The 11,916-nt window shown below is 41.5% G+C and overlaps 1 protein-coding gene across 1 annotated transcript in view; it reads right to left on the bottom strand.

The window, feature by feature from the left end:
* LOC136673365 (uncharacterized) overlaps positions 1–11,687 on the bottom strand; it is an 11,855-nt gene extending 168 nt beyond the window's left edge. Inside the window, exons 1-7 of the mRNA XM_066648782.1 lie at positions 11,655–11,687; positions 9,890–9,978; positions 9,508–9,597; positions 7,266–7,322; positions 3,427–3,557; positions 693–740; positions 1–528 (exon numbers count right to left, since the gene is read on the bottom strand). The exon at positions 1–528 is cut by the window's left edge and continues 168 nt beyond it. Of these exons, the coding sequence (XP_066504879.1) occupies positions 292–528; positions 693–740; positions 3,427–3,557; positions 7,266–7,322; positions 9,508–9,597; positions 9,890–9,977 (651 nt within the window). The 5' untranslated portion in view covers position 9,978; positions 11,655–11,687 and the 3' untranslated portion in view covers positions 1–291. The remainder of the gene's footprint in view (positions 529–692; positions 741–3,426; positions 3,558–7,265; positions 7,323–9,507; positions 9,598–9,889; positions 9,979–11,654) is intronic.
* Between the last annotated feature and the right edge of the window lie 229 nt (positions 11,688–11,916).

Raw genomic sequence — 11,916 nt, 5'->3', positions numbered from 1 at the left:
ACAATGAAATTATAATATAAAACATACAAATGAAAACCATATGAGCTGTTTACATTCTGTCACTGGTACAGCTTCACAATAGAGAGAGAGAGAGAGAGAGAGAGAGAGAGAGAGAGAAAGAGACAGACAGACAGAAAGAAAGAGAGAGAGACAGAATCCTAATACAAAGAGAGTTATTCATTTTCCAGATTAAATTTTGTTCAGAGCGTCTGAGTTATTGAGGGTTCTTGAGGGTTACTGAAGGGCAGGAGTCGTTGATCCTCTGGGTAGTCCAGGTAGCCCTGGTAGTCCTCATAGTCCTTGTGGTCCTTGTGGTCCTGGTAGTCCTCGTAGTCCTTGTGGTCCTTGTGGTCCTGGTAGTCCTTGCATTCCTCTGGGACCTGGTAATCCAGGCAGTCCTACTTCTCCTAGCGCTCCAACACAGCTGCCCCTGGAATCACTCTCACACACCCAGCCGTGCTCCTCTCCAGAAACATCCACACTGGAGTTTACAGCACTGACCACTGCACACGGCCTGGAGCAGTCGTCCTGCAGAGTGGACACAGGTCAGAGACACGGCCCGGTTAAGCACTTTACAGAGAGTTCATTCTAAACACACTCCTCTGCTCTCCTGTGCTGTGTTGTAATGTGATGTGTAACACAATGTTGTGTTATTGTACGTTAAGCAAAAGTTCATTGCTTTTAGAGTTTACCTGTGCAACCAGCAGCTTCCTCTCTTTCGCATTATCCATTAACCAATCCTGCAACACACACACATACACACACACACCCACACACATACTGTAATAACAAAAGTCCTACTGTTTTCAGTTAAATATAATATACTCTGTGTAAACAGTATATCAGTATAATCATATATCTGCACAGGAAAAAAAATCAAGACAATTAACGTAATAACTATGTAGAGTCTCTTTAATATCTCTGTAGTGTCTCTGTACAGTCTCAATAGTGTCTCTTTAGTATCTCTGTAGTGTCACTTTACTGTCTCAGTAGTCTCTTTAATATTTCTGTAGTGTCTCTTTACTGTCTCAGTTGTCTCTAATATCTCTGTAGTGTTTTTTTTACTGTCTCAATAGTATCTGTAGTGTCTCTTTCCTGTCTCAATAGTGTCTCTTTAATATCTCTGTAGTGTCTCTTTACTGTGTCAGGAGTGTCTCTTTAGTATCTCTGTAGTGTCCCTTTACTGTCTCAGTCGTCTCTTTAATATATCTGTATTGTCTCTTTACTGTCTCAATAGTCTGTAATATCTCAGAAGTGTTATTTTCCTGTATCAATAGTGACTTTAACGTCTCTTTAGTGTCTCTTTACTGTCTCAGTAGTCTTTTTAATATTTCTGTAATGTCTCTTTACTGTCTCAGTAGTGTCTCTTTAATATTTCTGTAGTGTCTATTTCTGTCTCAGTAATGTCTCTTGAGCGTTTCTGTAGTGTCTATTTCTGTCTCAGTAGTGTCTCTTTACTATCTGTGTAGTGTCTTTTTATTGTCTCAATAGTGTCTCTAATATCTCTATAGTGTCCCTTTACTGTCTCCGTAGTCTCTTTAATATCTCTGTAGTGTCTTTTTACTGTCTCAATAGAGTCTCTTTAAAATTTCTGTATTGTCTCTACTGTCTCAATAGTGTCTCTTTAATATCTCTGTAGTGTCTTTTTACTGTCTCAACAGTGTCTCTTTAACATCTCTTTAGTGTCTCTTTACTGTCTCAATAGTGTCTCTTTAATATCTCTGTAGTGTCTTTTTACTGTCTCAATAGTGTCTCTTTAGTATCTCTGTAGTGTCCCTTTACTGTCTCAGTAATCTCTTTAATATTTCTGCATTGTCTCTTTACTGTCTCAGTTGTCTCTAATATCTCTGTAGTGTCTTTTTACTCTCTCAATATTGTCTTTAATATCTCTTTAGTGTCACTTTACTGTCTCAGTAGTCTCTTTAATTTTTCTGTATTGTCTATTTACAGTCTCAGTAGAGTCTCTTTAATATCTCTGTAGTGTCTCTTTACTGTCTCAATAGTGTCTCTTTAATATCTCAGTAGTGTTTCTTTACAGTCTCAATTGTCTTTTTATTGTCGTGTAGTGTCTTTTTACTGTCTCAATATTGTCTCTTTAATATCTCTTTAGTGTCTCTTTACTGTCTTAGTAGGCTCTTTAATATCTCTGTAGTATGTCTTTACTGTCTCAATAGTCTCTTTAATATTTCTCTAGTGTCTCTTTACTGTCTCAATAGTGTTTCTTTATTATATCTGTATTGTCTCTTTATGGTCTCAGTAGAGTCTCTTTAATATCTCTGTAGTATGTCTTTACTGTCTCAGTAGTCTCTTTAACATTTCTTTATTTTCTCTTTACTCTCTGAGTAGAATCTCTTTAATATCTCTGTAGTGTCTTTTTACTGTCTTTGTAGTGTCTCTTTAATATATCTGTATTGTCTCTTTACTGTCTCAATAGTCACTTTAATATTTCTGTAGGATCTCTTTGTTGTCTCAGTAGCATCTCTTTAATATCTATGCATTGTCTCTTTACTGTCTCAGCAGTCTCTTTAATATCTCAGTAGTGTCTTTTTACTGTCTCAGTAGTGTCTCTTTAATATCTCTACAGTGTCTCTTTATAGTCTCAGTAGTGTCTCTTTTATATCTCTGTAATTTCTTCTTAATAAACAGTATATCGCCAAAAGTATTTGCTCGTCTGCCATAATCAATAATCAATAATAAATATTGATCTCCTGGCCACTGCCAAACCCAGACTTGTCTATTGGATTGTCAGGCAGAGAAGCGTGATTCGGAGTCCAGGACATTTCAGACCATAGGAACCATATCCATGAAGCTCTCTACACTCTGTTCTTGAGTGAATCTGAAGGGCACATGACATTTGGATGTCTGCAGCAATTGACTTTGCAGAAAGTTGGTGACCTTTGAGCACTATGCGCCTCAGCATGCACTGACCCCGCTCTGTCACTTTACATTGCCTATCACTTTGTGGCTGAGTTGCCGTCCTTCCCAGTTGCTTCCACTTTGTTATAACACCAATGACAAAGGATTGGGGAATATTTAATAATGAGGAAATGTCACGACTGGACGTGTTGCACAGGTGGCATTCTCTCATGGTATCACTCTGGAATTCACTGAGCTCCTGAGAGTGACACATTCTTTCAGAAATGTTTGTAGAAGCAGTCTGCACACCTAGGGGTTTGGTTTATACACATGTGTCAACAATAGTGATTGGAACACCTGAATTCATTGTTTTGGATGGGTGAGTGAATACTTTTGGCAATATAGTGTATCTGAAGTGTCTCTTTAGTTTCTCTGCAGTGATACTGTGGTCAGTGCTGTCTCTTGAGACATTAAGGAGACAGATTTGAGCAGTGTGGTCTTCCTCAGAGTCAGTGTGATAATGATGACGATGATGATGATGATGTGGTGTTTATAAGAGTGAACCCATACCTTGTTCCTCATGGTTAAGACGGCGAGTCTTATGTTGTAGCCCATTTTTTTACAGAACTCTGTGGCTGCAGAACAGTTCCCTTCTTCGTCTTGAAAAAGGTAAAATGTACCTTCAAAGCGAAGCCACACCTCTGTCGTTCGGTTCCAGATTTTTAAAAAATATTCACACAATAAAAATAGTTATTATTTACTAATGTGTTTAATCTGAGCAGAAATACACTGCAGGCATTGGTCAGCATCTTTAAATCATCAGCTGCAAACTTCAGTCTTGTACAGCAGGTCCCACTGGAACCGTTAATGCACCTTCAGTGCCACCAGTTCAAGTTCAAGTTAAAGTTCAAGAAATGTATTGTCATTTCAGCAGTATACAGTGTTTACAGTACACAGTGAAATGAAATAGTGTTCCTCCAGGACCAAGGTGCTACATAAAACAATACACAACATTAAAGTGCAACTAGTGCAAAGTTTGTGCAAACATAAAACAGTGCACACACATTAAAGTGCAAAAAATATGGCTAAGAAAATACACACAATGCAATACGATAATACAAGACAATACAAAACCATAAGTACGAGGGGGGCTGATGGAGAGAGACACTACAATTTAAGGTGTATTTGTGCTGTAAACTGTAACTGGATGTAACCATGATGTGTAAACAGTACACTTGACTCCTCTGTAGAAAGTGGTGAGGATTAGAGGTGGGAGATGAACCTTCTTCAGCCTTCGCAGAAAGTAGAGGTGCTGCTGGGCTTTCTTTCTGATGTAACTGGTGTTAGTGGACCAGGTGAGATCATCTGCTAGGTGAACACCAAGGAATTTAGTGTTCTTGACAATCTCCACAGCAGAGTTGTCAATGTTCAGCGGTGAGTGCTCACCCCTTGTTTTTCTGAAGTCTACAACCATCTCTTTGGTTTTGTCCACGTTCAGAGACAGGTTGTTGACTTCACACCAGTCAGTTAGCCGCTGCACCTCCTCTCTGTATGCTGACTTGTCGTTCTTACTGATGAGACCCACCACAGTCATGTCATCAGCGAACTCGATGATATGATTTGAGCTGTGCATCGCTACACAGTCATGGGTCAGCAGTGTGAACAGCAGTGGACTGAGCACACAGCCCTGGGGGGCTCCAGTGTTCAGTGTGATGGTGCTGGAGGTGTTCCTACTGATCCAGACTAACTGAGGTCTCCCAGTCAGGAAGTCCATGATCCAGTTGCAGAGAGGAGTGTTAAGGCCCAGTATATTCAGCTTCCCACTCAGGGGCTGAGGAATGATGGTGTTGAATGCTGAGCTGAAGTCTATGAACAGCATTCGGGTATATGTGTCTTTTTTGTCCAGGTGGGTGAGTGCCAGGTGGGGCATGGTGGATATGGCATCGTCCGTTGAATGGTTAGGTCGATACGCAAACTGTAGAGGGTCCAGTGTGGGGGGAAGTAGGGTCTTGATGTACCTCATGACGAGCCTCTCAAAGCCCTTTGTGATGAGTGCCATGGGACGATAATCATTGAGGCAGGACACAGAAGAATTCTTAGGCACAGGGATGATGGTGGTGTTCTTGAAGCATGTGGGAACAACGGCGCTGCTCAGAGAGATGATGATATCAGTGAAGACATCAGCAAGCTAGTCTTCACATTCTCTGAGCATTCTGCCAGGAATATTGTCTGGTCCAGCATTTTTCCGTGGGTCAACTCTACATAGACTTTTCCTCACGTCGGCTACAGTAAAAGACAGCACCTGGTCGCTGGAAGAAGGGGTGGACTTTCTCACCGTTACGTTGTTCTGTGCCTCAAACCGTGCATAGAACTGGTTCAGCACGTCTGGTAGGGAAGCATCTCCATCACAGCAGGTGGTGTAGTCTTGTAGCTGGTGATGCTCTGGAGGCCCTGCCACAGTGTCTCTACTGCTTTGGAAGTGGCTGTGGATTATCTGACCGTGTGCACGCTTTGCCTCTCTGATAGCTCGGGAGAGTTTTGCCCTCGCTGTTCTCAGGGCTGCCTTATCACCTGATTTGAAAGTGACATCTCTAGCCTTCAGCAGCGCACGCACCACTGCATTCACCCACGGCTTCTGGTTGGACCATGGTGATGGTCTTGGGGATGGTCACATCATCAAAGCACTTCTCGATGTAGCTGGTCACTGATGATCTGTACTCCTTCAGGTTTATTGTGTTGCTGTAAGTTGCAGCCTCTCTGAACATGTCCCAGTCAGTGCACTCGAAACAGTCCTGAAGAGCAGAGATAGCTTCTGATGGCCAGATTTTCACCTCGTTCAGAACAGGTTTTAATCGCCTGACGATGGGTCTGTGTGCAGGAATTAGCATAACAGACATGTGATCTGAGTTTCCGAGGTGGGGGCGGGTGCCCTGTACGCATCTGGAACGCTTGTGTAAACAAGATCCAGCGTGTTCGCTCCTCTCGTAGCAAAGTTCACATACTGGTGGAATTTAGGGAGCACTTTCTTGAGATTTGCATGATTAAAATCTCCAACAACAATAAACAGTCCATGCGGGTGTGTGTTTTGAAAATCGCTTATGGCATCGTATAATTCCCACAGCGCTTGATTTGTGTTTGCGTCGAGAGAAATGTAAACTCTGATAATGTAAACAGGTTCCGTAGCAAGCGGAGGTTCCGCAGCGTCTCCTGGAGGTCATCGCTGATATTGTATATTTCCTGTTTGCGATATTTAAGCAGTGTCTAGCGGTGATGTATACGTATTGCAGGTGTTCCTACGTCCATATATTATATTTAAAAATGAAAAAAAAAAATTTTAAACAAACGAAAGCCCGCTTGGTTCCGGAGCGGCTGCTGCACGCACGTTCACGGCGCAGCCAGCTTATATATATATATATATATATATATATATATATATATATATATATATATAAGATGTGAGCTCTACATGAATCATCACCAACAATAACAATAACACACACAGTACCTCCTCACCCACCATGTCCTCCATGTACCTAAAACACCTCAGTTATTCCACATTTATAGAACATTCCCTTAATCTGCTGTCCTTGTTCACAACCACTGACTAGACATTTCAGTTACGTCTGATACCTCCTTCACAGCTGCCCTTAGTTTTTACACCTAACACTGATCTGCACAAGCATTGCACAATGTAGATATCCATTCATTCATTAATTGTCTGTGACCCTTATCCAGGTCAGGGCAGAGGTGGGTTCGGAGCCTACCCGGAATCACTGGGCACAAGGCAGGAACACACCCTGGAGGGGATGCCAGTCCATCACAGTGTGACACACACTCACACATTCAATCATACACTCACAACTACAGACACTTTTGAGTCTCCAATCCACCTACCAACATGTGTTTTTGGAGCATGGAAGGAAACCAGAGCACACAGAGGAAACCCTCGCAGACACAGGGAGAACACACCACACTCCTCACAGACAGTGGCCTGGAGGAAATCCCCACAGACACAAGGAGAACACACCACACTCCTCATAGACATTTACCCGGAGGAAACCCACGCAGACACAGGGAGAACACACCACACTCCTCACAGACAGTCACCCGGAGGACAAGCATGCAGACACAGGGAGAACACACCACACTCCTCACAGACAGTCACCTGGAGGAAACCCACGCAGACACAGGAAGAACACACCACACTCCTCACAGACAGTCACCCGGAGGACAACCATGCAGACACAGGGAGAACACACCACACTCCTCACAGACAGTCACCTGGAGGAAACCCACACAGACACAGGGAGAACACACCACCCTCTTCACCCCGAGCGGGACTCGAACCCACAACCTAAAGGACCCTGCAGCTGTGTAGCTTAAAAAAACTATATTGCATAGTACCTCACCTGTGTTGTTAAATTGCTTCTGGGCGGCTTCAGGGGAGACCTGTGTGACCCTCACATCTGCAACCACAAAGGAAAATGAAAAAGTGTGAAAATTAGATTTTTTTTTTATAATTATTTTTATACAAACCAGATTCCAAAATAGTTGGGACACTAAACAAATTGTGAATAAAAACTGAGTGCAATAATGTGGAGGTGCCAACATCTAATATTATATTCAGAATAGAACACAAATCACAGATCAAAAGTTTAAACTGAGAGAATGTATCATTTTAAGGGAAAAAAATATGTTGTTTTAAAATTTCATAGCATCAACAAATCCCAAAAAAGATGGGACAAGGCCATTTTTTACCACTGTGTGGCATCTCCCCTTCTTCTTACAACACTCAACAGACGTCTGGGGACAGAGGAGACCAGTTTCTCAAGTTTAGAAATAGGAATGCTCTCCCATTCATGTCTAATACAGGCCTCTAACTGTTCAATTGTCTTGGGCCTTCTTTGTCGGACCTTCCTCTTTATGATGTGCCAAATGTTCTCTATAGGTGAAAGATCTGGATGGCAGGCTGGTCATTTCAGTACACGGATCCTTCTCCTACGTAGCCATGATGTTGTGATTGCTGCAGAATGTGGTCTGGCATTATCTTGTTGAAAAATGCAGGGTCTTCCCTGAAAGAGATGGGGTCTAGATGGGAGCATATGTTTTTCTAGAACCTGAACATAGTTCTCTGCATTAATGGTGCCTTTCCAGACATGCAAGCTGCCCATGCCACAAGCACTCATGCAACCCCATACCATCAGTGATGCAGGCTTCTGAACGGAGCGTTGATAACAACTTGGGTTATCCTTGTCCTCTCTGGTCCGGATGACATGTCGTCCCAGTGTTCCATAAAGAACTTCAAATCATGACTCATCTGACTACAGAACAGTCTTCCATTTTGCCACACTCCATTTTAAAAGACCTCTGGCCCAGTGCCAGTCTGAGCTTGTGGAGCTTGCTTAGAAATGGCTTCCTCTTTGCGCTGTAGAGTTTCAGTTGGAAACGGCGGATGGCACGGTGGATTGTGTTCACTGACAATGCTTTCTGGAAGTATTCCTGAGCACATTCTGTTATTTCCTTGACAGTGGCATTCCTGTTTGAGGTGTAGTGACGTTTAAGGGCCCGGAGATCACGAGCATCCAGTAGAGTTTTACGGCCTTGACCCTTACACACAGCAATTGTTCCAGATTCTCTGAATCTTTTGATGATTTTATGCAGGGTTGATGATGATAACTTAAAAGTCTTTGCTATTTTACGCTGGGTAACACCATTCTGGTATTGCTGTACTATCTTTCTGCGCAACAATGGTGGAATTGGTGATCCTCTTACCATCTCGGCTTCAGAGAGACACTGACACTCTGAGAAGCTCTTTTTATACCCAATCATGTTGTCAATTGACCTAATTAGTGTTAATTGGTCTTCCAGCTGTTCGTTATATGCTCAATTTTCTATTTCCAGCCACTTATTGCTACTTGTCCCAACTTTTTTGGGATTTGTTGACGCTGAAATTTTGAATCAACATATTTTTCCTTTAAAATGTTACATTTACTCAGATTAAACTTTGATCTGTCATCTATGTTCTATTACGAATAAAATATTGACATTTGCCATCTCCACATTATTGCATTCAGTTTTTATTCACAATTTGTTTAGTGTCCCAACTTTTTTGGAATCCAGTTTGTACTTTTAATAATGACCTCATTAATAATCCTGTCTTAATGAATTAATAAAGCATCCACAGTGTCTCACTGACCTGCTACAGCTCAGAGGAGCTGCTCTGTTACAGCACGCCTTAAAGCCAGGGCCCCAAGTGTTAAAGAGTTCTGGTTTTGTGGTTTGTGGCTAAAGTACAGTGTAGTGTCTGTTCCTATCAATTTATTATCTGATCTGAGTACAGGTTTAAAGCAGGATGCTGCACTTCTGTGAAGAGTGCACTCTTATGTTTAGAGGTGGGTTTGGGAGCAGGTCACTGGATTGATTCCCACGACCTGCAGAGTAATAAAGGAGTGTGAAGGAACAGCACTGCCTCCTCCCTCAACATCCACAGCAGGTGGCCCTTGAGAAAGGCAACTAAACCTCTCTAGTGTGTTCACTAGTGCAAGTGTGTGTTAAATGAGCAAGCCATATTTCATTCTACATTGTTAATTTATTTATTTGAATTAATTATCAGGATTAATACGACGATCAATAACAGGGTTAAGGACTTACTGAAGATTCCGATCAAGATCAATATGATGATCAATAACAGGGTGTTGAAGGTCAGCAGCACCATCAGTGACCTGCTGCTCCTCAGGGCCTCTGTTCCACACACAGGATTACAGCAGCGTTAGAGACAGAACCTCACTCTGCTGGAGGGTCTAGATAACTGTGTAGGGTGTGTTCTTGATAAATGTATTCTCTTTGTGTGTGTTCTAGATAACTTTTCTTATTGCATATAGTGTGTAGAGAACTGTGCATATTCAAACAATGTGTACGGCATGTGTTCTAGATAAGATTGTAGATTTTACATGCAGATATGCTATAAGCAGAGTGCACATTCTATATAACTGTGTATGTTCTAGATAACTGTGTGTAGGGTGTGTGTTCTAACCCTGGGTACACTGTGTGCTCTTCACAGTTGGAGGATGTTGGAGAGTCTGATAAACATCCTCAGTCTTCACCCCCTCAGATTGCTTCATCCTACAAAACACACGCACACACACACACACACACACACGCACACCCACACACACACACACACACACACACACACGCGCACACACACACACAAACACACACACACACACACACACACACACATACGTACACACGCACACGCATATCACACACACGCGCATATCACACAGGCACACACATACATACACACATCAGACACACACACACACACACACATACACATGCACATACACACATCACACACACACACACACACACTGTGTATGTCAGTGTTCCTGAGAGACAGACCATAATGACTCTAAGTGTGTGGCTCTTGTCTCTGGAACAAAACGATCTGCTGTTAAACAGAAGTGGTTCCATTAAAGGAGACATTCACAATCTGAGTCCAATACACTTTTAATAACATTCAGGGGATGTCTCCTCATCACTTGCTGCTCTCTGCTCTGTTTGTGCTGGAGCTTCACTGTCTGTACACAGCCCTGGCTCCGTAAATGGGGAACAAACTACGTCTCTCTCTCTCTCTCTCTCTCTCTCTCTCTCTCTCTCTCTCTCTCTCTCTCTCTCTGTCTCTCTCTCTCTCTCTCTCTCTCTCTCTCTCACTCCATCTCTCTCTCTTGCTCTCTCTCTCTCTCTCTCTCGCTCTCTCTCTCTCTCTTTCTCTCTCTCTCTCCATCGCTCTCTCTCTCTCTCTCTCTCTCTCTCTCTCTCTCTCTCTCTCTCTCTCTCTCTCTTGTGAACAGAGATGAGGATGCTGGGGGTAACACAGACTTATTTCAGTTACAGCACACACCTGAAAATTAAGCTTCCATCAGGGTTCTAAAGCATATGGCTGAACACTTGAGGAACCTTTCGCATGATTAAATGGTTCTTTACACTGTGAAGGGGTTCTTCAGATTGATGCGAATCACAGCGAATCAGAGCGAGAGATAAGAGTGAAACCAAACCATAGAGTTTCAAGATTTTTACGGAGATTAACTTCCACTCAGAGTGGACGATATCGGTGACAACAGAGAAGATGTACGCTCATGTTTCCACAGTGAGATTTCAGTGATTAAGCATCTGTAACAACAGTGTAGTTATTTTATAACAGTCAACAGTATTTTAATAACAGTCACACAACCAGATACTAAGCTGTGAATTCTCACATTATTCATGTTGTATTACATGGTTGTAAGGTGTAGTGCATTTGTGGAGTGATAGTCATGTTTATAAAGCTGTATTATTGTGCTATTACATGTTTAAAGTCTATTATAAAGAGTCTTTGTAAAAGTGTTTCTGTTGTAACCAGTCAGTTCTTGTATTTTTCTGGAACAGTTTGTGTAATAACATTAACACGAGTTAAAACTGATTAATAACAAAGACAGCTGGTATTACTCTGTATTAATAATCAATAAAAATGCATATCAATCATTTACTATAATTACAATCACTATTTTTTAAATGTAAGTAACTCCACCTTATGATGTAAACTGATGTTAATAATAAGAATAATATAATTAATGTTTACACATAGAAAGAGAAAGAAAGTTGGTGCAGAAATCATTAAACAAGTTTGACATTAAGTAACTATATAATAACCATGTAATTACATAAGCATGTTTTTATTGTAAAAGGTATAATAATTCTACTTTAAAAAGTTTGCATTTGAAAAATAAACGGTTATTAAAATATAAACTCACTGTTCACTGCTGAAATCTGCTGTTTGTCGTCTGCAGGTTTTAATTTTTTTGTTGCTGAGAGAAACTGAAGTTGAGGCAAAACCCTCTTCTCCTTTTTTTACCCACAATGCACAGTAGAGGAAATTTACAAAGAGTTTCGTGCATTTTTTATCTTTAGGATCAAACCCTGGCCTGGTTCATCTGAGGGTTAAATATTTATTAACATTTTCTTAAAAATTAAAACATGAGCAGAGAAGTACTCAAGTGTCATTTACAGTTAAAT

Source organism: Hoplias malabaricus, chromosome 2, assembly GCF_029633855.1.
Source record: "Hoplias malabaricus isolate fHopMal1 chromosome 2, fHopMal1.hap1, whole genome shotgun sequence".
In the NCBI taxonomy this organism is placed as follows: domain Eukaryota; kingdom Metazoa; phylum Chordata; class Actinopteri; order Characiformes; family Erythrinidae; genus Hoplias; species Hoplias malabaricus.
Note: the sequence above shows the minus strand (reverse complement) of the source record. Positions and strands in the feature narration are given on the sequence as shown.